The sequence below is a fragment of the Corvus moneduloides genome, chromosome 6 (genome assembly GCF_009650955.1).
Source record: "Corvus moneduloides isolate bCorMon1 chromosome 6, bCorMon1.pri, whole genome shotgun sequence".
NCBI classification, from domain to species: domain Eukaryota; kingdom Metazoa; phylum Chordata; class Aves; order Passeriformes; family Corvidae; genus Corvus; species Corvus moneduloides.
The window spans coordinates 12,413,764-12,440,472 of NC_045481.1; the positions used below are offsets into that span (position 1 = coordinate 12,413,764).

At 44.3% G+C, this 26,709-nt stretch overlaps 1 protein-coding gene across 1 annotated transcript in view; it reads left to right on the plus strand.

The window, feature by feature from the left end:
- Window positions 1-26,709, plus strand: part of CCDC85C (coiled-coil domain containing 85C) — a 110,195-nt gene that overhangs the window by 51,001 nt on the left and 32,485 nt on the right. The window contains exon 2 of the mRNA XM_032112718.1: window positions 16,222-16,298. Within this exon, the coding sequence (XP_031968609.1) occupies window positions 16,222-16,298 (77 nt within the window). The remainder of the gene's footprint in view (window positions 1-16,221; window positions 16,299-26,709) is intronic.

The following is a 26,709-nucleotide window of genomic DNA, read 5'->3' on the forward strand; positions in this document are numbered from 1 at the left end:
CCTGCTGGAAAGTTACTGTCTGTTAAAGCAATGCTGGCCATGCTGATTGATTTCCCAACATAGCACCAGTTTCTTCTCTTTAACTCTCAGCAGTGAATTGGCTGCAGTTGGCCTGAGTCTGTGTTGAGCCTTTTTGTCACTAAAGACATTGTAGTGCTTATGGCATTAGTGGTTACATAAGCTGGCTGTCTCCAAGGGGCTTTGCTCTGGCACGATGCTCCTTTAGGGTAAGGGAAGAGCCAGCCTCAGAACAGGGGGACGTGAAAAAAATACTCATACGTAGTCGACTTATTTGAACTTAACACACCCCGCAGGAAAACCTGGATTTTGGAGTTTTCATGTATTCTCTCTGGCTCCACAGATTAGAAGGGGACCGTGGGAAAGCTGCCAGGGCTTGGAGATCAATCCAGCCTTTGTAAATCCTTTCATCTGACTGGCGGCTTCATACAATTGAGTATTACCCACTTTATTATTGTTGGTTGATTAAATTCCTGTTGGTCAACACAAATAGTGTTGTGCAGGTTGTGCGTTCATGGGATGGAGATTGGCATTGCAAAGCTCTTCCTAGATAAAGGCAGGGGCAACCTGTCATTTAAAACCACATTCAGAGAGTGTTTGGCAGTGATGGGGAGCGGGGGGAAGAACAAATCCTTCCATGCAAGCAGCTTCTCAGGAATTTCTCACATGCCTGTGGAGGTTCACTTGGCAGTGAGGGAGTGTGAGGGTTGGGCCTCCACTTTTCTGGCAGTGGGAGCAAGCAGCCTTAGCAGGAATGCACTCACCAAGCCCCCATGTCTGCAAGGCGGGGGAGGCATGGTGTGGGGTGACTCCAGCCTGTATAACCAGGATTAATGGGATGAAATTAGGTGAAGGAGAAAGTTGTCAGGAAGTGTTTCCTCAAGGTGAAAGCTATTAGGCTGCAGCACAGTTTCTCAAGGGAAGCAATAGGCACTTACCTAGTTGGGCTGTGTTTAAATTACAGCATGAGAAAAATCTGGCTTTGGGGAGGAGATGGATGTTATTAGTGACTTCAGAGGCTCCAGGGAGATATGACTTCTCCCCAGGGACAGTGTGTTTCTGGGAGGGATGGAGGGGACTGCAGGGTCTTCAGCTGAGGTTCAAGCTCTGGGGAGCTGTGGGCGGCTGTCTTCCAAAGCATGATGTTACCAGTAAGCCAGCAGCTGGGACTTGTCCTAGTGTGAGTCAGGGCTCTGGTAGGTCCTGAAGCAGCACCCCCTAAATTTCTTGGCCTTTCAAAATGCTATTTCTATGTAATGTCTGACTTGTAAGAAGGAGGGAATAGAACATATTTCTCAAGAGTTGGAATAACTGGCAAACAAAACCATTTGGGAGCCTCCGTGCTAGATAACCTGAAACATCTTTATGCTTTTATGAATGGCATTACTTTGACCATCCGTGTATTTTACTTCACTATCCTTGTGCCTGAACAATGAAACACCCTTTATCTTTGGCTGAATGATTCGTTTCCCATATCTGTTCAGTGTGCACCCCTAGAAAATGAACCCACCTGATTATCTGGGGGGCTGATAGGGGATATCAGCAGCTTTAGGGCGCCTGTGCTTAGTAGTCTTTTTCTTCTTCTAAGGGTGCAACAAATAACTATTCTGTGGAAATAAGGCCATCTTCTCTCCCTCTATTAGTTCTCAGATAGTCCTGAGATGTGGACACAGGTGATCCCCAGGTGACTCTCTGCAGTGAGCAGACAGGAAATGCCTAGAGCACCAAGTGGTTGAGAAGGAAGATGTTCATCACAGGGTCCCTTTCCATGTTCCTTCCCTTTGCCCCAACTCTGCCGTGATGTGTAGCCAGAACCTGCTCACAAATGTGACAGGAGGGAGCGAGCAGGGGTTCACATTGCTGAGAGCCTGCCCTTCAAGCCTGAAACACAGTATATGCATTTGAAAGCCAGCATGCAGAGGTGGATCCTCTGGGCTCCTGTGTGCTGCTGGAGCCGTGAGGCTGAGAGTCAGCCATGAAGGCTGCTTTGTAGCCTGGAGAAGCACATGTCAACCTGCCTGGCAGGGAGCCGTCAGCAGCCAGTCCAAAGGGCTTGAGTGAGAGGTAATAAGCCAGTTAATAAATAACAGGGAAAGCTGGCTGTGTTGCATAGTTTTAATTTCTGCATGTAACCTCAGAGAAACACGGCAAAGGTTTGCACAGCCCTTTGCAAAGCTGTGTGAGCACTTGTTTGGCTTGGGGGGATCAGAGTGTCTCCTCCAACTGCCTGCACTCTGAATCATTTTGGGATTGAATTTATCATCCCTGGGGGCTCTCCTTGACTACCCCAAGCAAGGTGATGGTGCAGCTTCCTGCTTTGCTGTGATCACCAGGGACTTTTCCTGTGGGGTGCTGCCAGGCCACCTTCCCTCACAGCGAGGGCTGCTCAGCATCCCCTGTAAGGCATCAGTTCTGCCACAGACCAGCTTTGTAGAGTGCTTCCCTAAAACTCCTGGTTCAGGGTGGTAGCATGGACAAGAGTGAATTACAGTTATTAGGGAAACTTATCTGAGGATAGACTTGCTATTTCTAAATGATATCTCCTATTGTAGTAGCACTGTACTATTAACTTGTTTTAAAACAGGTTTTGTTCCCTTGTGTCATTGTTTCAATCCAGCCCAGTGATTCACTGTAATCTGTGCCTCCACCTTGTTGCTACTCTCTTCAGACACTGTGCATTAGGAAATTCTTAGGTTTGTATTGTCTGGCCTTTCTTTCCAGGCATTAATTATACATTTGCTGTATTCAGATTCTTAAGCCATACCCTGTGTCACTTGTGTAGGTATCTGGAGTCCCTGTTCTGCTCAGTTCTGGGTTATAGCATATTTTTGGTTGGCCTACTGCTGTTCCCAGCTGGTCCTGACAAAGCCCATGCTGGTTTGGCATAGGCAACACATTACACTTGACAGCCTTTCTCTTGTTTAATTTCCTCTCTCTGACTCCCACGGCAGGGCAGCGGGTGCGGGCAGGAAAGGGCTGCAGGTAGGAGCAGGGGCATTGCTGTTTTCCAAAACGAGGATTTCCCCCCACCCTCAGGTAGGAACATAGGCAACTGTCTCTGCTCTGTTTGTGTAATTTGATGGCATAAAGGGTCTCCTCTGTGACACAGTTGTTAATGGCTTTTGGGTTGAAGTTTTTCTCAGGTAAAAGCTGGCAGGGATTGGATCCATGCCATCTTCCAGCTTGACACTGAAGTACAGGGAGTTAAGTGCACATACTTTATCAATTTTTATGTGTGGCTGTTTATCTTGTTTCTACTGAGTCCCTAAAGATGTTTAGGAAGAAGCACACCTTCATCTCATGATCTCACACTGCCACTGGATTGTGTTTATCAAAAGCCAGTTAAATTAGTAGGCAACTGCAGCATGTAGTGTTTAACTATGGTCTGCAATAAGAGAGTGTGAGGCTGAGGAGTTTCTGCTGCTGGATGGAAAGGAGGAACTGGGCAGGGGAAGACAAAATAAATACCTCAGAAAGCCCCGAAATTACAAGGGAGCGGGTGGAGGGGAACAGGGTCTTCTGCTCTGGACTGCAGCAGAGCATTGCTTCCCAAAGCACTGGGTCTCTGGGAGAGTCCAGCACATTGAACCAGCTAACTGCAAAACACACAGGATCCAAAACTGGACTGTAGGTGAACACTGGAGCCTTCACAGGTGCCCATCCTTGCTGGTAGGAATCACTCACTCTACAACTGCAGTTATTTTTGGCAAATAGGACCGGATGTGAGGTTTCTGCCTGCAGTTTAGCAAAGCTCCATATCCCTGGCCATAGAAATTTGACACATGCACATACAATCCCCAACTCCAGAAGAGCTTAGTGTGTAGGGATTTAGACATTTCCTGGTGATTGCCTTAAGCCATGGGCTCACAGCTATTTTAGGCTTTCTCCCCTTCTCTCTCTGAGGGTCTGACCAGAAATTTCATCCAGAGCTAAAAATTGCATGAAACTGAGTGTGTGGAATAAAAAAATGCTTTTTTGATAAAGCAGTGTTTTCCTACCAAAACCTGCTTTACCTAAAACTTCCCAACCAGCCCTCATCCCAAGCAGTGTGGCACTGTGAAATCAGGCATCTTCCTCGCCACTTGGCCAAGAGCCCTCCCCTGCCAGCCTCAGTGTGGGAATGAGGTTTGTTGCCATCCTGTGCATAAATGCCAGTTATAGCTGAGTAAATGCTTCTCTGGAAAAAGCATTAGCACCTTTGCTACCTTGCACTTTTTTAGGTCCAGGGAGAGATGGGCACAGACAGTGCAGAGGTTAAAGATGAGATGTAGGGCAGCCTGTGCAGTGTGTGGGGGGATAATGAATTCATGGGCACATGGAGACCATTCAGCAAGCTTTGGGCTCCTGTGGGCCCCTGGGTGGAAGGACTTTGATCTGACTCCAGCCTTTTCCCAACGAGGAATTGCCTTTGAATGCGTTCCTGCTCTCAGCCTTGCCGTGCGCAGCAGACAAAGACGAGGGGAGCAGGGAAGAAGAAGGGGGGCTGTTTACCCTCATCAGGAATGGTCGAGTGGGCCGAGTCAATACAGCCTATTTTTCATTAACTTAATCATTAGTTTTTTCTCACTGCCAATTAAATTTTTCCTGACAGTACTCAGAAGGGCATCATTTGCCTCTATGAGATATGTATATTTTTTTTTAATAGGGAGCTTCCTAGACATTGTGGGGTTATTTGAGGAGTGGAAATGAAAGTTTAATTTCTCTCTGGATGGAAGAGGATTTTTGAGTTTTAATTATCACGCAGCTTGGATTCCTGATGGTTGAGGACCGCATTGGAAAGGCTCGTTTCCATTGTGTGGAGTGGATAATTATTCAGCCCTCTCCCAGGCTCACAGCATTTATTGTCCAGAAGAATCTTCCCAAGCAAAAAGGGGGAGCAGATTTAAAACCCAAAATGCATTTTTAGAGCCTGCAAAAGTTTCAACTTGATGTTTGCAGAGGAAGACTTCTGCAGCTATTTAGGATTCTGTCTACCCTTTTAACAAAAAAAAAAAGCCCCATCAATTAATCTGGTAATCTGCCTTTCCCCTCACAGGTTGCTTAGGAAATAGTTTTGTAAACTCAAGAGAGCCCTTCTGCAGCTGGACTGCTTTGTGCTATCAGTTTCTAAGCAGAATTCCTTCAAAGGCAGTGGGAATTTCTGCATAAAATCTACTGGCCCATTTGTATGTGTACAGTGTCGAATAGAAGATTTACAGCCATCTGAAACTTGGCAGCGCTTCTTACCTAGGAGGTAATGTTAATCTATCCAGGAGAACGTGTTAAAGGATTCAAACAAACCTAAAATGTCAAAGCAAAGCTCAGTTACAACTGTTCTCTTTCACAAGCCTTTGGATTAACCTTGTGTCTTTCTCACTGGGTTTTGAACCATCGATGGTTAGAAACTGGCCATGAAAATGAAGACATTTCAGCAAAGTTCTTGTCAAATCTGATGAAGCTTTTGCAACTGCAACAATCCCACCAAATCCTTCAAGGATGGGATCAAATCTGCGTGTGTTTGGGTGGTTTCAGATTTGGGGACAAACAGCCTGTGCAACTTTGATTAGTGTGATGAGATGAAAGAGAAAAATGCTTATTGTGGATGCTCACTTTTTGTCTCCTTGCTGAGAAGTGGAGCAGCAACAGTGCAAACTGGGGACCAGGGAGGAGATTCTGGAAGCACTTGTGCTCATTTCAGTGGATTTGTAAGAGAGAATTTAGCAGGGCAGCTGTGCATGCAAACAGTTCGGATCAGCCTTATTTCCAGAGCTTTCTGACTGTGACAGGGTGGCAGAGGACTCTGAACCCAGCTTGACTTTCATTTGCAATTCTTTTTGGTTTAACTGGCATGAGTCCAAGAGCTTTTGGGCTTCTGATCACTACCTTCCAGTCTCAGAAGACCATGTGGTTGTTTTGGGGAAATTAGTAACTTATGGGGGTTTCTGGACTATTAAAATAGGTTAAAACAGCCCAGTCTCTGTTCCCCCATCCTCAGTTTTCAAATCAACACTTTCACTTGTGCTGCCCAAAGACTCATAGACATGGACTCAGATGTCTCCGTGGCCTTCTCCAGCCCTTTCATCTGACACGGTGCCTACAAGCCTTGACCACAGTTGGACTGTCAGTGCTTCTGAGGCTGTTTCCTAACCCACGTGGTTTCCTGGCATTCTCCAGCTTGCCTACATACTCTGAGCATCCTCTTTTTTAAGCTCTTTCGGCTAGAGACCATATGTTGTTACTATAGTCATACCAAGCCTTGTGCGTGTTGGCCTTCTGTGATTTAGGACTGTGAATTTATGTGGAAAAGCTGGATAACTCTTAAAGATAAAAACCCTCTTTTTTTTTGTGAGGAAGTACTAACTTTTGAAATCTCTGTCTGTATTTTACAAAGCCATCTGTTTCTAATATAACCTTTTTATTGCAAACATCCCAGCAGTGTCAGAGAGCTCCACCTCAGCACTTGTTTTTCTCCCCACAGTCTTTCCAGCCCTGTATTCTTCTTTGCCAGCCACTCTGCAATTAGGTGAGACTTTCTGCAGGTGATGGGAAACCAAAAGGCATGGATGGTTTCAGGTTGCTGAATCTGACATGACAACAGAACTTGCTTAGTGATTTTATTTTTGCTTTCAAATAACTTGTGTTTGCTTTCTGGAATTAAAGGGAAACATCCACAGATTTTCTTCATGTGATACTGTACAGGGTAGACATGGAAAACAGGACTGAAGGACTCTCAGTGTCACCTAACCAATCCCTTTGCCCCAAGTCAGACTCGGCTCTACCCAAACTGCTCCTGACAGATACTTGTCTAACCTGCTTGTGAAAGTCATCATCAATGGCAATTCCACTGCCTCCCAAGGCAACCTCTTCTAGTCCTTAAATATTTCTGTTATTAGAGACCTTGTTCTTCCTGGGTGGAGATGGAGAACAATTTATTCACTTTTTCTTTTTCTGACAATCATTTACATATTTGAATCCATTATTGGATCTATGTTTGGTCTTTTCTTCCCCAGGCTAAGCAAGCTGGATTCCTTCAGGCGCTCCTGCTAGAGTATACTTTCCACATTCTGATCCTCCTTATTTCTCTCCTGAAGTTTTTCCAACTAGCCCCCATGAGTCCTGAAGCGTGATGCCTAAAACTGGACGCAGATCCCTATTCAAGATCTTTAATAGCACTGGTGAAGGAGGATTATTTCCCCTGTTTATGTACAGATCTCTTGTTTCTGCATTATGATATGATCTTAGATATTGTTTTCAGTCTAACAGCTGGTTCATGCACAGTTTACAAATTGCAATAGTCTCCAAGATCCTTTTTCACAGGACTGCTGTATGCTGAATGAGGAATCAAAGGATGCTGCCATAAAAGTTTGGGTTGACCTTGGCAGAGGCTGTGAGCATCGCATGCGGGCAGTGGGACGGACTGAGCCTTTGGTTGATGCTGTAGAGACAGGAACAGCAGCTACCACAGCAGTATCCAAAGTCAGACAGGAAGGGTTGGGTTTTGGCAAAGGGGGAGAGGAATTAAGTAACCAGATTGATACAAAGAGAAATGAGTACAGCCTGTCCCATTGGTTTCAGAGAATTTCCCCTGGGACCATACTCTCTTGCTGACCTCTAGATGCTGCAGTGTTCATCAGTGCCCCCAAAAGGAGGTTGTGGAGAAAAATGGGCCGCTCTTGCTGAAACATCCACACTACCCCAAATGTTGAGTCCTTTGTAGCTGGTGGAAAGACACTAATCGGCTTTGGGGCTTTTTTTGACCTGGTCACGTGATCATGTTATCAAGATTAAAGCAGCACGAGGAAGGAAAAGAGGCTTAAACAGCTGAGGGTGCCTGGCAGGTCATTTTAACCTTTTCATAATCATTAAAGCTGCAGAATCCCATTAGCAGTGAGTGACTTGCTGCTTTGCTCCCCAAACGAGCGCTGGTGACACAACTTTCTGTTCACCTCCGTTTTCTCCAGCAGAAGAGTCCAACCCAGCTGGTTGCCAGGACCCAAACTTTGAGCAGAGCCTGGCCATTCCTTCGTGTGGGTCAAGGAGCTTGAGTTCGTTGTACCAAGGAGAAACAATCCATGGGTCTATCAAAAGCAGAGGATTTATCTCTCCGTTTCTAAAATTAGACTCTCATGGAAGGTCCTGCTCAGGCCATACTGTGGTAGATCAGCTCTTGCCCATCTGTGGCAATAGTAGAGAAGTACAGGATAAGGAAGATTATGATGATCTCCTAAGTCACTGCTTTGGCAGTGGTCAGTGGGCTACGGCTTTACTCTGCTGGGATTGGCAACAGCAGAAGATTCTGCAGTGGTACAGTGCAGCTCTGACATGGGAAGCAAAGCTTTTTGAATGAAGCTGTGTTAACTAAGGCAGGAGGCCCTCAAAGAGCCTCCAGTTTGTTGGTGTTACTCATCTTTTCCTCTCTTACAAGTTTTCATGAGAGCAATATCACATCCAGTAGTCACTCTGATCTTCCCTGGTCTTTCCTCCAACTTCTATATCTTCTGTTGTCTCTCTTCATATCATCTAGTAGGCTCTGGTATAGAAATGCTTGTCCCACAGTGTCTGGAAGACACGATCACTCTGATCCACCTGAAATCTGAACATTGTCCTACTTTCTTTAGAATTGTCCTTTCTGCATTCATGCAGAAATCATTGAGTACATCTCGTGGTTGCACAGCAAATGGCTTCTTAAAGAGGCCAAGGAAACCCTGAATTTTGCCTGGTGTCACTGAGCTATGATGGGTGTTTCAGGTCTTGCAGCACCTAGGATTGATCTGGAGAGCACCTACTTCCTCAGACAGGGCAGTCTTCCACGTGCAGGGAGCAAGAGCACTGCAGGGGATGTAAATCAGCTTTTCTCTGTTACATGTACACCAGTCAAGACTGTCTGGCTATGTGTGTCTTGGACATTAATATTTCTATTGCTGTGTTTGCTTATTTAATCTAATTACAGTCTATTCACTCTTGACTGAAAGCTTAGCCTGAGGCTGAACCATCAGAAACTCACACTGATTTTTCTCGGAGTGATGCCCAGAGTCAGGCATTAAACACAACTTGTAAAGCAAACGCATTTTTTTCCTTGGTTGTTTACCTTCGAAATTTCTGGGGGAATAGCAGGAAAGATCTCCTCAGTAAACCTGGACAGCCAGCAGTGACCAGTAACCAGTGCTGAGGCAGTCTGTCACACAGGCAGCACATCTGAGCAGCCTGGTGAAGGTGCTGTCCTCTCATGCAGGCTTAGAGGAGGGCTCTGGAGAGCCCTGGAGAGCCACAGCAGCACTGTGGTCCTTGCCCACTCCCATGCAGCAGAAGAGCAGCTACCGGTTGTCCCCCTAGGAGGGCAAAGTGTGGTTTCAGATGACAAGATTGGGAGATGTTTTACCACCTTCCTGCTGGGCAGGTTGCATGGGTTATGTGGGTTAGACATCCTCAGATGCAAATGTTCTCCAGTGGTGCCTGCTGTTCTGTGCTGTGATAGAGGGACAGCCACCACAAAGATTGTCATGTACACATCACCCAGGCAAGGAAGGGGAAACTGGCGGCCACTACGCTGCAGTACCTGGGTACACACACACTCCTCCTTCCCTATTAGCCACCTCCTAGTGAAATCCTCGTATCAGGAGCTCCTGAACTGTTGACAGGCGTTGCGGGCAGATGTTTTGCTGTGCGTGGAGATGATGTCATGGATGGAAGTCACAGTAGTGAGCTGTAACCACCAGTGTCAGGAGAGACCTTACCAGACTCTTACAGACAGCTTGAGGCTGCTAAGCACCCAGACAGGTCTAATGAACTGAAACCGAGTCGGGAACAAACAGTCTTGCAAACCTTCAGAGCTCATAGTTAGAGGCTTGCTATGAAATGTTAATTAAATAGTTGCAGTGACATGTGTTCCATCCTGTCAGAGCAGCACGTTGCAGCAGCACAGCCGTGTTGCCAGTGCATAGCCACTGTCTTGTTAGAGTTAAAAATGTGTGTATTACTCTGAGCATATTTCTTTGTTATTTGTGATTGGACTGGCTACACACTTCTCTGTGTTTTGACTGGTATTTGAATACCTAAGCTATGCCTTAGCTTGTGACTTGAAAATGAGGCCTGATCCTCTACCAGTGTTATTCAGACAGATGTTATCATGGGTGGCTTTGGATGCTACAGATGGGCCTTTTATTTATTTAGTGTAGTCTAAGGCAGTGTCTGTTCAGTAGATGTGCTGCACTTCAGCACCTCAGCTATGGAAATATTTAAGATTTGGCCTTAGTTCTCTTTCTGTAAGTGCATTCCTGCTACCTCTTTAACACTGGCTGGCAGAGTGCAGAGGAAACTTCTCCCTACACAACCCACAGTGAATGAGGTGGTGGGACAAGAGATAGAGCAGGTTGGTATGGTCTGCTTGCTGGGTATCTTGCAGAGGTACAAAACACTGGGAGCTTCTATTTACCATAGACCTTATTGTTGCGTATTCTGTTATCACATCTCAAGGGAGACCCCAAATTTTGCCTAAGCTGCTACTGGAAAGGCCCGGGATTTGGGATTAGCAGAGTATGGTATTTTGGATCTGATGATTGTGAAGATGATCAGAGGGCTGGAACACCTCTTGTCTGAGGAAAAGCTGAGAGAGTTGTGGTTGTTCAGTGTGGACAAGAGAAGTCTCCAAGGAAACCTTAGAGCAGCTTTTCAGTACATAAAGGGAGCTACAAGAGAGCTGGGGAGAGTCTTTTTACAAGGGTATGTAGTGATAGGAGAGGGGTTAGTGGCTTTGAACTGACAGAGGTTAGGCTTAGATTAGATATAAGGAAGGAAGTTTTTACGATGAGAGTGGTGAAACGCTGGCACAGGTTGCCCAGAGAGGTGGTAGATACCCCATCCCTGGAAACATTCAAGGACAGGTGGATGGGGCTCTGAGCCACCTGATCTAGTTGAAGATGTCCCTGCTTGCTGCAGGAGTTCGACTAGATGACTGTTGCAGATCCCTTCCACCTAGGTTATTCTGAGATTCTATGCCAGGGAAACCAAGGAGCGTTCATTCCCTGAAAGCCCTGGTGGTGCCATAGCAGAGGGCAGCACCTGTGAAACTAAAGTAACTCAGCACTGGCTTTGTGGTGGCCCTGCTCATGTTTGAGCCATCCACTGACTTAAGCCTGTTGTGAAAACTTGCCTTGCATACCAGTCTGAAACAGGACATTGGGAATGGGGTTTGCTGGTAAGAGCAGAAAGATGGGGGCTGACTAGGAAAAAACAAGGATGGTGCATTTGTCCATCTCTTCCAGTAGTTTCCTTTAATGACAATATTTAATATACGTGAGTTTCATCTGCTTCCCAGCTGCTCTGAAAGAGTGCTGTTGCTTTAATAAATCAACTTCTTTACAAGATATAACCACTGGCCATGTTTCAGCCTGCTGTCTGTGTCAAGATGCAAGACCAGTAGAGCAATACAAATCTGAAATATGGTAGTGAAGAGCAGAGATGTGATAATGAAACTGCCAACAAACAGCAAAGTGTTTTATTGAGCACAGGTGAAGGCCTTCTTTTGAGATGATCTTTGATGGAAGGAGAGGAAGAGAAAATGTCAGCATTCTATCATACAAACAAGGCAGCTGGCTGCCAGGTGCAAATCTGGCAGAGCATCATTCCTTCATGTGCCTTTCCTCCTTGGTTTGGGAGAATCCCTTTAGGGATGCTGCTTTTTATTAGGACAGGAAGAGCCTTGTTTGCAGGACATTGACAAAATATAGCTATGCTTTACTGTCTTAAATCATGCTTAGTTAAAGTAGCTTCCTAAGTAAAGGGCAGGTTTTTTCTCATATTCATTTAGGTGCTAACACCTCATTATGAAAAGGTCTTAAATAAAAATGTCTTGATCTCAACCTTGTAGCTGCCACACAAACCTCTGCTCTGCATGCTTGTGGTTGTAGAAGTGGCATACGAGGAAATAAACCCCTTTATTTTGCTACTGTCAAAACAAATGTGTAATTTATCATATTTACCCCTCTGACAGATTCCCCTGAAATCTCAGATGAGAATCAGAAAGGCTCCAAGTGTCTTTCCAAATTACACTGTTCTGTGCTCTGCAGGCTGCAAGATTGTTTTGTTTGTTAAAACAATTTCTAATTTATGTTTTTACAAAGCTTGAGGAGCCAGGCAGTTCCCTGCTCTCTGAGAGACCATTGAGTTAAAACAAGGTAGAGTGATTTGTCTTGCCTCCATTTAGCTGTAATGAGTATTAAGTGGTTTATCTACATGGAGAAAAGTTACTCAGCTAGATTAAATCCAAGCTGAATTACATCCCATTCCAGATGGAGTATGTTTTTTAGAACAGTAAATCTTGAGGAAGGTGGATAATAACAGCAATGCTCCTTTCTGAGCTGGAACGCAGCTCTTCTATCTCTCATGGAGATAATGTGGGGAGCTACATCCAATTAGTTTTTCCAAGGCTTTGTAAAGAAACAGGACTTCAGGTTTTACATCTCTGTGAACAATTTAGTTTGCAGCATTTACATTGTGCAAGTGAGCGATGGCTGATGGTGATTACAGTTTTCACCCATTTTGCTGTCGTGGGTAGCAGCCTGGCAGGGCACAGCACTGCCTCTCTTCCTGACTTCCTCTTCTGTGTGATGGCTGCCACGAGGAGGGTGCCGAGTGGGATGTGAAATGTTTTGATGGGAAATTCCTTCCCTCTGGTGCCATCTGGTCCACTAAGGCATCCACTGCTTGTGCAGCTGGTGCTCGTGGCCCCAAGGGGTAACTAGAGGAGGACGTTGGCCCCAGTGGCATTCCAGGCATCACTGAGTGCCAGAGAAAGAAAGAATGCCAGAAAGCTTATCCTTGACCATGTGTCCTTGACCACCATACTTGTCTGGTCATCAGCAGGGCACTAGCATATCAGTGCACTCAAAATGAGTGCCATGAGGTGTGGCTGGGTGGGTGTGCCTGGGGTATGCCCCAATACCTGGGTCTGGGAGCTGCTCATGCCGCTGAGAAGAGTGCTTCTGGGCTGGTGAAGGTGGAGCATTGCTCACAGCTGGCAGCAGGCTTTGACACAGCAGTGAGGACCATTTGTTTGATTTCTAATGAAAAGGGATGAGGGGGTCTGATCAGTTAGTGATCCAGCTCTGGTGCCTCTCCTGGGTGGGTCAGTGGAGCTGTCCTTGTCTCCTGGCTCTGGGGGAGGCAGGAGAGGAGGGAAACTTGCTGATAAGAGGAAGGTCAGAGGCAGAAAAATGTTGGGAATGTGCTTCTTGATCTAACATGGGTGAGACCAAGCCTGGGGTTTCACTGCTTAGCCTGGCAGTGTTACTTCCCACTGTTGTGAGATTTATGAGATTTTTCAAAACTGAGATCAAGATGCAAATGGCTCATCTGGCACCTGCCTCAACACAGGCAGGTCCAGATGATGGAGGTGATTCATCTCTGAGGGCACAGCAAGGACTGGGATGGCTCTTGAGCACTGTTTCGCAGCCTTTGCCCAAGATGGAGCATCTTCTGCTGACAAACCAGCTCATTTGGTTTTTGTTTTTCTTTCTTTTCTTTCCTACATGTATTTTATGTTGCCATAGGGCATTTTCTGGCTGAGGTCAGACATCAGACATGGTTTGGGGTTGAACAGTGGTGTCCAAAGAATTCTAGCAGATATCAGATCAGGCTTTCAGGACTGGTAGTAGTTGTGGTGGGCATTGGCTCCCGAGGATGCAGGGCTTGCCTTCCCATGGAGTACCCTTTTTTTGGTAAGGGGTATGAAACTGCAGAGAGGAAATAATTCTCTATTTCCTTTCCTTTGGCAGTCGTGCTCCATTCTTTCCATCAACCAGTCAGTCAGTCCTTGTAGCATTCAGGGTCTGAACAACAGCTTCTGTGTCACCATATATCCTCTTAACCTAAATTTCTTGTAGCTGCTGGCACAGTGAGGGTACTGGTGAAGCTGGAATGCAGGTGGGAAGGACACCTTATCTGACCAGGTCTACCAGTGGAAGCTGTTGTATTCAGCACACAAGTGGAAGTGGTGTAGTCTCTGTTTGTCTTCAGATAGAGACGGAGACTGATTTTGGAACTGTTTAGCCAAATGGGTATTACTGTACTGAATTTAGGGGCAAGTTATCCAAGTGTGATGGCCTGGGGGGGGGTCAGACCAAAGGATCCATGGTCTGCCTGGCTTTATATTTAACAATCTCAAACTCCCCTTGCACCCTTACACCTCCCCTTAACACCCCAGACTCCCCTGCTGGAGGACAGGTTTGTTACTAATTCAGCAAGTTCTTCAAGCTGATCCTGAAATCTTGCTGACTTCAGCACCCATCTACTGCAGCATTCTACTCTCCCCCTTTAGGTATGCATGGCTAAAGTTGTGGTGCTGGTGGCGTAAGGCCTTCACAGGGAAGGTGCTTTAGATTGATTCTATAACCTGCTTGGTTTGCTCTCTTCTCCTCTGACCTGGAGACTCCCCCCATGTTAGGGTGGTTGTTGGGCCGAGTTTGCTCAAGCCGATGTTGCTGTGAACCTTGTCACCACTTAAGCTGTTCACTGAACTTACACAGCTCCCTACAGTGTCTTCTTAACCTTTCTCATGAGGACTTGTTTGGATTTCCTGGGTTTTGACAAAGCATAATCCAGTCAAGAAACTGAGCATTTTTCCTCTGAGAGTGTGCTTTAGATGGGTACTTGACTCAGATCCATCCTGCTGTTCCTTTATGTGTGGTTTGGCACTGGTCTATGGTAGCACTTTTTTTAGCATATTCCAGTTTTTCCCTTGAGTGGCCAAAGCAGTCTCAGTGATTAGCTGTAGCTTCCCTGCTAGCTTTTCTGCTGAGCTGCCTCCAGAGTGGCCAGGAAGAGCATTCAGGCTTAGTGCTGAGTGCGTCTGGCAGCCACTGGCAAAGGCAGAGAGAAGCTGTTTAGCACAGAGCCAGCCTAAACCTCACACGTGTGCATGGCTGAGTGTTCGTGTGCCAGAGCTGCAGCCAGAGGTGCCTGCTCACCTTGGGGGGCTGATCCCAAATGGGAAACCCCAAGAGGGGGCTGGCCACTGGCAGCACACACCCACCAGCACCAGGGCCCTTGTGCTAACACCCTGCTCCTCGCCAGTTCTTGCTTGGCAAGGAGTCCTGGGATTGAACAGTGACTTCTGCAGTCATGCCATAATAAATGAGAAGAGGGAAATTATAATTTTGCACTTTGCAGAGCCCTTTCAGAAGTGTGGAAAATGTTTGGGGTTTTTCATATACTTATGTCGCAAAACTTTTTCTCCTGCTGTAAAAGCTCATGGCCTCTGCTACTCAAATTACAAGTGGAGGAGAAATTTTGCAAAGATCCAAATGTACAGGAGGAACTCACCAAGCTATAATGCAAATGGAGAAAAGGTTTTCCCAGGTTCTTTTATTTTCTTCCCTGTGAAATTTTTGAATGTGTTTCTTCAAAGCACAGTTCAAAACAAAAGCCAGATGCTTTGGACAGCAGTAAGCCACCCACAGAGCTCTCCAGCAACTTATCTGTGCCAGGCCACCCTATCTGGTGCTGTTGTCTTACTGCAATGGTAAACCAGCCATTGCATTCCTTCAGGTTGAATATTACCATTTTATGTGAGGGTATTCTGTGTTTTATTGTCCTGGTATTTTTCTGGTTAGTGTCACGTGCTTCCACTAGAAAAAACAGATGTCCTGGGTAGGCACTTTGTGTACTTCAGGCTGTCTGCATGCTGCAGCTCTGTGGCCTTTCTGAATACACTTCTCCCCCTTTTACAGCACTGGGAGCTGTGGCACTGACCTCCTCTTAGAGCTGTGCCAACAGCTTAGTTTTGTGAACTTCTCAGTTGTTTTTGAAAGAAAAAGGCACGTGTGTAGAGGGGTTGTTCATTCAAACCTAAAAGAAAACATCTTGTTCTCTCATGGAGTATTTTGGTGCATTCTAGATGAATGAGAATAGCTTTCAAAACTAGGAAATTACTTTTATAAAAATACAAAACACAGTGTTTCAACCTCACTTTCCTTCTGTATCACCCACCCCTCAAACTGGCATTGATGCAGATTCACAAAAGATATTGCTGTTGCTGAGTCTCAGCTTTTTAGTGAAAAAATCTTTGACAGAGTCCCTCCTCACCCTATACACTTAGGGTTTTATTCATTAAGTCTTTCCCAAACTGGCCTTCCACAGAGTGGGGAAACTTATTGCTGTCTGACAATACTTGCCTGTAACACAAGAGGCTTAAATATGTTGGTTTTTTTTTTTTCTCTTTTCTTAAAGATTCGTCTTCCAACTATATCAGGCAACTTGAAACAAAAGTGAAACTGCTGGAGGATGACAACAAGCTTCTTTCCCAGGTAGGTTTTTTTCTCTTAATAGATACTAGCATGGCTCAGTTCTCCTGTTTCCATACGGTTGTGTCTGACTGCCCCATTTGACAGCACAAGGGCTTTTGGTAAACCTCCCAGGAAGAACATAATTCATATTAATCCCACACAGGTAGAATTTGGTCTCCTTTTGTTAAAATAAAAAAAAAAAAAAAAAGGAAAAAAGTGAATCCTCTGTTAGTGTCTGTGTGTGTTCTGGAGATGCATTAATGCCTCCCTGCATAGCTCCTTGATCCACCTCTGCTCCGGGGATGCTGTGAGAGTCCAGCTCTGCCTGTGTCCTTGCTGTAGGAATTTGTCTTGCTTGCCCATTTAGATTGACTTTTATCTTGTTGAAAGAGGAGACTGTTGTCAAAGGACAGCCTTGGGAATAGTTTTGTGTGGTGCAGGCTCCCAGCTTTTATTTGAGATCTTACTTAAATCTGAACAGACTCTCTAAAGTGCCACTTTTTGCTTGCATCTCCCTTTCAAAGTCTACTCCACGTGCCACTGTGCTTTTGATCACTCATGATGCTTACCTGTCTTTATATAGCAATGTCAAGCAGTGGGAAGAAAACAGCCATTCTGTCTGGTATGTCCTCTGGATCCCCTGTAAAACACACCAGTTGGTGTAAACAGGGGCAGCTCTGCTGCATTCAATAAGGCACTGTCTATTTAGACCATCAGAAAAGTTACCCTTTGTTTCCTGTTCTTTGCATCCTTTCTCTGTTTTATGTTCTACCTTCATAGCATTTTAAAAGCTTTTTTTCCATACTTTGCTTCTTACTTCAAGCACTACGTTTCACAGTCATTTTATTCCAGATTCTTCCCAGTTATAAGGACTGGAAATAAAAAAGCCCTTGTAACGTTTTTTTAAAATGCCTTTTTTGCCAGTTTATGTTGTGCTGTTCTTTGCATTTCACCAGATTGGAGAATAGACTGTTCCAAGATCACATTTCTAAAATTCTCATTTAAAATTAACAAAAATAATAAAGAGCTCTATGCTTACTGAAATTTCAATAAAATAATTTTGACAAATGTTATTTTTTTCTGAAATACACATTTTGACCTGTCTGTGAGCTTTTTAAAAGATTACTCCTTTTTCCCAGCATGCTCATTGGCATTACTAGCCATGAAACAAAACTCATAGGGCACCAAAGGGTTAAAGCCCAAAAGGGTGCTCAACTCAACAGCTTTGGAGCTGCTTCATGTATTAATTGATTGCTAATTTAATTTTACCTCCCTCTGTCTTTCTCCCAAACTGAGACTGAGCTGGTGTCTGGTGGCGGTCGAAGCCCCGAGACTGTTTAATTGGAGCTATTGATAGGCAGATGGTCTGCATGGGGACAGTTGGGATGTGCATGGATTCGGGGATGGGCTCAATGTGCCCTTGGCCTAGCTTTGTCCTGCCACAGCCAAGCACATCACTCTGTCAGATCTGCCTTAGGAGGTCAAAAAAAAGTTGGTAATTATTGGTGATAATGAGTAGGGGCTGAATAGCTGCATGGGCTTATTGCATTGGGAGGATAAAACCCAGTTAGTTTTGGGGTGTGCAGGGCTGCATCAGGCTCATGCATCAACCCTTCACCTATGTGCTGCCCTGGGTGTGCAGGCTGGGCCTTTTCCTCCACTGTCCTCAGGTGTCATCACCTTTTGGGCTGTGTTAGTATAAATATTTGAATCCAGGAGGGAGGGAAATTACCTTAAAATAGCTCTGTGTTCTAGAGAAGGCCAGCCACCTCCCCAGCAGCAGCAGGCACTGATGCCAGCCTAGCTGTGATGTGCTGTGCAGCCCCTGTGTGATGTCTCAATGGTCCTCCAAAAAGACCAGGATCCAACCTCTTTTAGATCACATTCAGGAAATAACTTTATTTATTATAAACAGGGAGTCAGCTTTCCTTATGGCAACAGGAGTGTTGAAGCTACCATGGGCTGGGTGAACTCCCCGGGAATACTGAGCTGCATCACCTCCAGTCTGTCATGCTAACACACCTAGATTTGAATTTTTTTCTCTTTTAATGAGAAAGATTAGGAAAATCTGTATAGATACAAACTCACATGCATATGTACATATAGCTCCCAGCACCTTCCCAAAAAGTATAATCCACTTACTGTATTTTTACTTGCTTTGTCTGATTGGAAAGTGTTTAGCTGTTACCATGCAGATCTTGGGATAAGACTCTAGTCAAAATGATCCTGGCAAACTTTCTCCTGTTTTGAAAGTTGCCAGGTGATCCTGGCTGTTTGAACTCTGCAGTGCCAAACTGGCTTGTCAACACCAAGGTCACATTTTAACTCAGCTTGGCTTTCTCCCTGTGAGTATTGACTTTGCAATAATATTTGCAGCCTGGTGTCAAGAAGTTCTATCAGCAGTGTGCTGAGGAGCGATGAAACCTGACGGCCTAAGTAACAAACAGTGCCTGTGCATTAAGGGATTAACAAATCAGGGGTGGTTATGGAAGTCTTCCTGGCTTCCTTCCAAGTGCTAAACACAGAGCTGAAATAGTGCTTCATCCAGAGAAACCCGAGAAGGCTGGTGCTGCAAAGGATATTTGCAAGCTTTATGGCAGGATTTATATTCCAGTGGCCAGTGACACAGTACCCCTTTGCTGGCTGGTGCATCCTGAGTGAGATTTGTTGCTTTATCTTCTTCAGCATCTCTGGAGTGAAGGTATGCTGAGAGGTGGTGTCTTTGTAGCCCCTTCTGGAATCAAGTTGTTGCAGGGGATCCCAAGCCTGCAGTTTTTCTCCTGCTTCCTGACATATCCTTTCTCTATAAGCACTTTAGAAGAAAGCCTCAGTGGGACAGGCAAAAGCTCCCCAGCCCGTGCCTGGCAGCTGCTCTGCACTGTGCATGTCACCTGCAGCACAAGTGTGCTGGGATTCACACTTTGAACAGGTTAATGGAGAGAGACCTTTTCTTACTCTTGCAGATCAAGAAATACCATCTCACAAGGCACACTTTGCTGTAGGAGGAAAGTAAATGGAAATAAGGGTGTTATTATGATAACCATGTATGTGGGTTTTTTTGTTGGTGTTTTGACTTCTTTTGCTTTCTAGGGAAGGAGATGTGTATTTCCAGTTGGGAAATTATATGCTTCTGACTTTGCTAACTCATCAATAATCATCACTCTCCCCATTTTCTTTCTCTGAGGGGGAACTACTCCATCTTTTACTTTTTTGACTCAGTTTATGCTGTGATGGTTTGTTGGCATGGCCATGTCAGCTAGATGGTCATGCTCTTGCGATGGCATTGCTGTGCTGGCAAAATCTCTGGCAGCAGTTCTGGCAACCCACAACTTTTGTTAACCTGGTTTCTGTTGTTTGGGGAGAGGTTGTAGCAAATGCCACTACCAGAAAAGACCCCTCAATCCTGCTCTCCAGTGCTGGTAGGTGTCTGTGGTGTAGCCACAGTGGCAAAGATCCCACAGAGCTGGGTGGGGATGGTGTGAGCGTTTCTCACAAGTGTAGCTGGCTTCTGGAAGTTTTAGTTGTAGTGTAAAGAAGATGAATGTAAGCTCTGAGGAATGTTGGGTGTTGGTTTCAGAGAGCTTCATGGGCATCACTTTGTTGTCTCACATTCTCCAGGGAAGAAGTGCACTGAGTTCTGCTGTGTGCATGCATTTGGTCTGTGCAACATCACATGGGTGAAGTCTTGATTTTCCTCTGTGACACTGTGGGAAATGCCCAGGAGAGCTGGTGTTAACCTTTCCTTAGTGGAGTCTGGCTGACTAGGCGAGGGTACCCTCCATATTGCTGAGATATAGTCCCTGAAGTGGGAGACCATATTTGCTTTCCGTTCCTCTGAACTGGAAGTGTCCAAGCACAGATAGACCCCTTAAGCCTTCTCATGCTGCCCCTTGAACAAAAAGGAATTTTTAATTACACACTTTCCCATTAAGGTTCGAGAGACTGGTATTTACAACATTTAGGAGCTCCAAAGGTCAGTTCTGGATAGTTTCATAACTAAAGCATACATTTAGAGATAATACCAGTAACAAACTTCTGGCCATCCTTTCACATTATTTTGCATTTGCAGCTCATTCTGTACACTCATAAGGATTGAGCACTTTTAACTAAAACTGAAGTTTATAGGCTGTGTGGACTCATCACTCTTCTCTCTCCTTGTAACTAAGTACTGTGCACCATGGGCTGGCTGTCAGGACTCCTTTTGGTTTATAGTCCCTGCTGAGCTATGTCTACCTTTTCCCTTGAGAGTTGGAATGCCAGAGGCATTTTTCTGTTCAGAGATGCCCAGGGCATGTTACACACCTTTGTTTCAAAAAGCCCAGCTTTTAACAAAGCAGATGCATTGGGCAGGTGAGGCTCTAAGTAACTGGATATTTGACAATGAAGCCCTGGTGTCTCTTTCACAGAAAATTTCAAGTCCTCTGGTGCAGAGCAGAAACAAAAAAAATTCTTCTCTAGGGAGTGACAGCCCTTGAGATTTATGAGGAACGTAAGAGTATTTAATTAAAATTGCCAAATAGATTTCAGTAGCACCAGCACTTCATGGCGGTTCAGCCTGCTAGTTGCCTGGGGTTTAGAATATCCTTGGAAGATCTTTAGAGCATCCCTAGAAGTTCTTGAAAACTGTTATTAGTCTTACTTTTAAGAAACTCCATGCTTTTCCTGAATTAAAAGAAGGCTGCAAGCTCTAGAGTTAATAAAATGATAGTAGGGAATGCCTGTAGACACTGCTGTTAAGACAGCTGAGGTGTTTGAGCAAGGAACTTCCATGGTCACAGCATCTGCAGGCTGCCACATTTCTTAGGCAAATGGGATCTTGGCACAACCATGCACTCAGCAGGCAGTTTCTAGCATATTGTTCTCAAAACAAGGGGGAAAATATGGACCCCAGAGTCAAAAAGAGCCTGACGATCGTTAGTACTGCAAAGAACAAAGATGTAAATGCCATTTAGTGGAGAGCCTGATCTCTTCCCAAGGAGGAGAAAAAGAAATTGCCCACAATGTGCTGGCTGGCTCCAGGAGAGTCAGAGTACAATTTCCTCTGTTGTTTTATTATCAGTCACTTCTGTGCCAAGTCTGCCATTAACAGTTCCTGCTTGTAGAGTTTCCTCTCGGCTCTCAGAGTTGCTGTAAGGTCTTAGCATTTGGGCCTCTCTGTGAATTGGCTCTGGAGGTTTGTCTGAGGCCATGGCTTGTGCCAGGAGCACTGCACACGCTCACCATGACAGGAACAAAATTACAAACCTGTCTAATTTCCCCAAAGTGTACCTATTGTTTGTGCGTGAGGAGGATAAGTATAATTGCTTTAATTTAAGGTCTCACAAGGGAAATTGGATTTTTTTTTTGTAATACAGAGCAACTCAGACATGAAAGCTTTCCAGGCAGTTGGTCTCCATTTAAATTCAGAATACTGAGGGGGATGTGCCCTCAGTTACTCTATTACCAATTTTAGACAGTGTTTAAATGTTTAGCTGCATATTAATTTTAAGTAATAAAAAAGGAGATTCGTATTTGGGGTCACATCCAAATATTCCTTTCAAGTCAATGGTGAGAATTCCTACAGGACTCCATGCATTTTGGAGTATAGCTCTTGAAGAACCGGATTTTCATGAGACCTGCTCTCTTGAGACCAAAACTTTGATATAGGTTTGAGAGAGTGCACTGCATTGCTTACATGTGTAAATGCAAAAGATGGTAACAGAATCCCTCAAGTGTTTCTTCCTTAGCTGTGGCAGCAGAATCTTCAAAAAAACCATAGCATGCAAAACCAATCAATGTCCAAGCGTGTTCTGTTTCACCTCCTTCTTTTATGAATTACAGTGACAAGACTGATCTGACCAATTTGCTATCCAATAAGTTGGCTTGAGATGTAAGTAAACAGTATGTACTGATTGAATAAAGTGTTTTTCCTCCCCAAATAAAAAATGTACAGTTTCATAGGAGCAGTTCAAAATACCTTCCAGCCCTTTAAGACAGTGGTGTTCCTTCTGTTTACTTTGGACATTAGGGGCTTGGGCTGCCTCCTACCAAAATAAATATTCTCTCGCATTCATGCACATCTAAAATGCATGATCAGTGACAGAACTGAGCTTTTGCAACTTGTAATGAAATCTGGGTGGTGTACTGTGTGTTCTGGGGGTTGTCACCTGTGGTATCCAGGGATTTTACAAGAATGTAAATAGAGTTCCCTAAAAACCTAGGAAATATAATTCAAAATATCTGGATCCAGAAGTCGACTAACATAGAGAGAGACATACTGGGGTAATTGAGTCTTAGAAATTTGAGACCATCATATAATTTCTTGCAACTTAAAATTTTGGAAGGGCTGGAGCTGAATTTCAGTGTTCAAGTGTGTGTGAGAGAGATGCACACACGCAAAGCTCTGCCATGCCCCATTTGTTTCTGTTGTGGGTAAGCAAGAACATTGGGTTTAATGAGGCTCAGTTTAACCTCCAGCTGTGAAATACGGGATTAGTCATATCCTGTGCTTAACCAGCTTTGTAATAATTTCACTAGATTCTACTATTTTTCTCTGTATGAGGACAGGGCCAGGGAAAAAGCTCTTAATTGCAGTTAGATCAGGCTATGAAGAAGCAGCTTTTTGTGTCTTTGAAACATGTGGAGTGGTTCAAAGTACACAGAGTCTCAGTGATCGGTCCATCTGAGAAGTACTGAAAAATGCCTTGAGGGGAAACTAAGCAATAACTGCAGAGGCTTAAAAACAGATTTCTGCAATGAGTAAAATGCCAAATTCAAGCCCAGATCAAGAAAAATTCAGAGTCTGATATCTAAAAACAACTTGGGCAAGAACGGGAAGGATGCTAATCATTCATTGCTTTGAAAAAAAAAAAGCCTCTGTAAGTTTATGACAAGATTTTCAGTTTTGTTTTGTTTTTCATGAAGCCAAAGATGCAAATCTAAATCTTTATAAGAGAGTTCTAAAGAATATTCAGATTATCTCACTAAATTTGAGACTGGCTATAATTGATTCTCCCTGACTGTTTGAGTCCTGGCTCAGCAGAGAGCTTGGAACATCCGAGCGGTCCTCCAGAGGAGAGGGACTTGACTGCTCAGTAGTGCCTCAGTCAGCTGGTACCCAGCACAAGCTAAATTCTGCAAGGGACCTTTTCTGACTTATCAGGAGAGGTTTCAGGTCTTTATTTTTCTCATTCCCAGCAACTCTGTTGTTCTATTGGATGTGGGGAATGCCTTGAAGGTAGCCCAGCAATGTTGCTGTGGCTGAGATTTTGGGAGGAGGTGCGGTGGTTCCCTTTGGCCTCCTTGCCTGGCGTGCAGTTGACAGGAGAAAATGAAACGTGACTCCAGGGGATGGTCCAGACCTGTGCTTGACACTATATCCATATCTACAACTACTTGCCTGAGGAAACTGGGTCAGCATTCCTTAACTTCTCCACTGGCACCCCCAGTAAAGACACTGATTTTGGTTCTAATGAGCCACGATGGGCTCTATTAGTCTGTGACTCTGAAACTCATGACATGCAAGCCACGGACCAGACTTGGGCTACACCAAAGGCCAGTGGCTAAAGCTCCATTTGGCTTTGTTAACTATTGAGCTGCATTTCTATTTGGGTTATGGGCTGTGATACTTCAATCTCTCAGCCGTGCCAGCTCATATTTCCTCTTGAGCAAAGCCTGCCAGTTGTGTGATTATAATTATATACTGCAATTTGGTTTGAGCTGATTATCTGAGTCTCCTGTGAGTTATGGGCTTGATCTTTCTCTGCAGATCTAAAACAAGAGGACAAAAATACAGACATTCTTGAATATTAACAGTGTACTAAAGTTCCCTACCTCAGTTGCTACAGAGAATGGAGAGGTTTGAAATTTACCCTGCTTTTATTCCCTGTACCTCACTAAGATACTAATAAAAGTCTTTTTCCAAGAGTGATTTTACATGGTCAAATCTGCTAAGCCTCCTACTGACTGTCTCCTGCCTTTCCCAAAGTTGTTAGCTCCCCCAACAACAGAGAATTCCGGCTGTCACCAATGCAACCAGGTGAAATCTGGTTGCCCCTCCAGCTTCTATGAAAACAGATCATGATGTGAGGGGGAAGTCAGAGCAAAGGCAGAAGTGGGGATCCTCATCCCTGTGTTACGTTTGTGAATGGCTGAGATCCAGCCATGGCACCATGCCCAAATGCATTTCCAATTCCACATGAACCACTAAAAATGGATTTACTGATGGAACTGGCTGAGGCTGCGCTTGTGACCTCCTGGCTGAATACTGAAGAGGGAGTCAGTATCTTGAACAGACCATTATCCTCTAAAGTCTTTGTCACCAATTCAGGAGCGATCTCCAGATGTGCTGCATGTACAACAGGGATATGAACCAGTGTAAAGGAATTTAATCTCTCCTGTTCCAAAAAGCTCATATTATTGCATGACATGGAAGATGCTAAATAGTTTTAATCTCATCCCTTAATTTTTTTTCCTTATTTGCAGAGTTCTTTCAAAATCAAATACGTTGATTTTTTTGTTGCACTCTTATATGTGTAATTTCCAACTTGCCTGATAAATGCTGTTGAAGCTAATGGGACTCTTCACATATACTTAAAGTCAGATATGTGCTTTGCTGAGCTTATTTTTGCTTTGATATGTCTTGTAGTGATAACTGCAATTACTGAACCTTAATTCAATTATTTGCTAGCTTCACACAGTGAAATTGCCCATCCCTCAAATTCCTGGTGCATGAGACACTAAAACATGGATTAATGAGATAAGGGGGAAATGTTTGTGCGAGGTCATGTCGTAGGGGATGTTCTCTGGGGCACAAGGCTGCCTGACAGGGCCACTCACTTGTGGTGCTGAGGTCATGAGAAACAGGGGCCATTGCCCTGATGCCCATGTGAGAGCTGTGCAGGGCAGGTGCTTTGCACCACCTCCTGCACGTTATTTGAGATGTGTTTCTGCTTTGCTTTAGCTCAGCAAAATATCACTGCTCTGCTGTGATACCTAAGGCTAACTTGGGCCAGGTTGTTCTTACAGAGCTGTGTGCTCTGATAGTGCCATTGACCTCTGCAGGTGTGGTAAAATGCCTGTGGCTCTGAAGGTGATCAGGCTTTATCAGCTGTTTGGGGGGGGATACCATGCTCTGAATCTGGATAGTAAGATGTTAATGTTTGTGCAGATAATAATGGGTTCTGCAAGATTTCATTCATGAATATAGGAAAAGGGGTTGAAGTTCAAATAATAATATTTTCTTATCAAATGCTGCATATAAGACCATTTGGTCATCTGTGGTAAAGATACAAGTTTTTTTCAAGATGATAAAATAACTTTTTTTCTGCTAAGTTTCCACATGTATAAGGTTCTTCTGTTCCCTTTTAGCTGGTTGACTGCAACGGCTTGCCATGAAATTTCAGTAAGGTAGAGAGAGCTAATGCATCCACGGCAGCTTCTTGGATCTGGGGCTGCCTCTTAATACTGCTGCTGGTTGTTTAGGGCTCTGATTGCTTATTCTTTCACTTGCTAATGTTGGTGATTTCCATTTTTTAATCATCTGAATGTATTAAATATGCCACTAATTTATTTTCATTTCCCTCCTGTACTTGTGCAAAAGACGTTGGTTAGTAATATCTGTGTTTTGGCCAAGTTCAAATCAATGCCGTTTGCCTACATGAAGAGAAGTGGGCACTTTCAGCTAAATTGCTGCAGAATAACAGGAAAAGATTTTGATCTAAACCTTTCATTTAATTACTCAGTTGCGAACAATGAATTGTTGAGTGTCAAAATTGAGGCAGTTTCAATTACTGGAACAATTATGGTTTAGAGGATTGTTGCTGGTACGTTTAAGAATTTATATTACAGCGACAGGCAAGTAATCCAGGTAATGGGCAGTGCAAGAGTCCATAAAGATGAAGGCAGCCAGACAGAGTGGGCTGAAATAAAACCTTCTGTGTTTTTATTTTTCCTCTTCACAAATGTGTATAATCAAAAAGCCAAGGTCTCAACAGAGTTTTCCATCTAATGTCCAAGATTTATGGGATGAAACTATAATCTGAAGTAAGAATGATTTTTTTTTTTTAAATGTACACTTTTTTTTTCTCCATATAGAGATTTACCCAAATCATAAACCCAAATCCTTATGATCTTATATGGTCAGGCTGTGATGCCCTTGCCCTATTGCTAAGGACCAGGTTTATTCTGATGTTTAAATGATGGCTGAAGGAAATCCTGTGCTTTGTAAAAGGAGAGGTAGCCACTAAAAAATGGAAATTTCTTGTCTGTCAGCAGGCTGGGTGATGGTGTGACATAATAATTTGTCCAAAGAAAACCTTTTGAACTGATATCAATAAGGGTATGTTCTCTTGTCAGCCTCGAGTTCCTTGCAGTATTCCTTTCCATCTAGTTGCATTTCATGCTGTTACATAATTTCTTCTAAAGTTATGTTGAAAGCAGATACAATATTAAT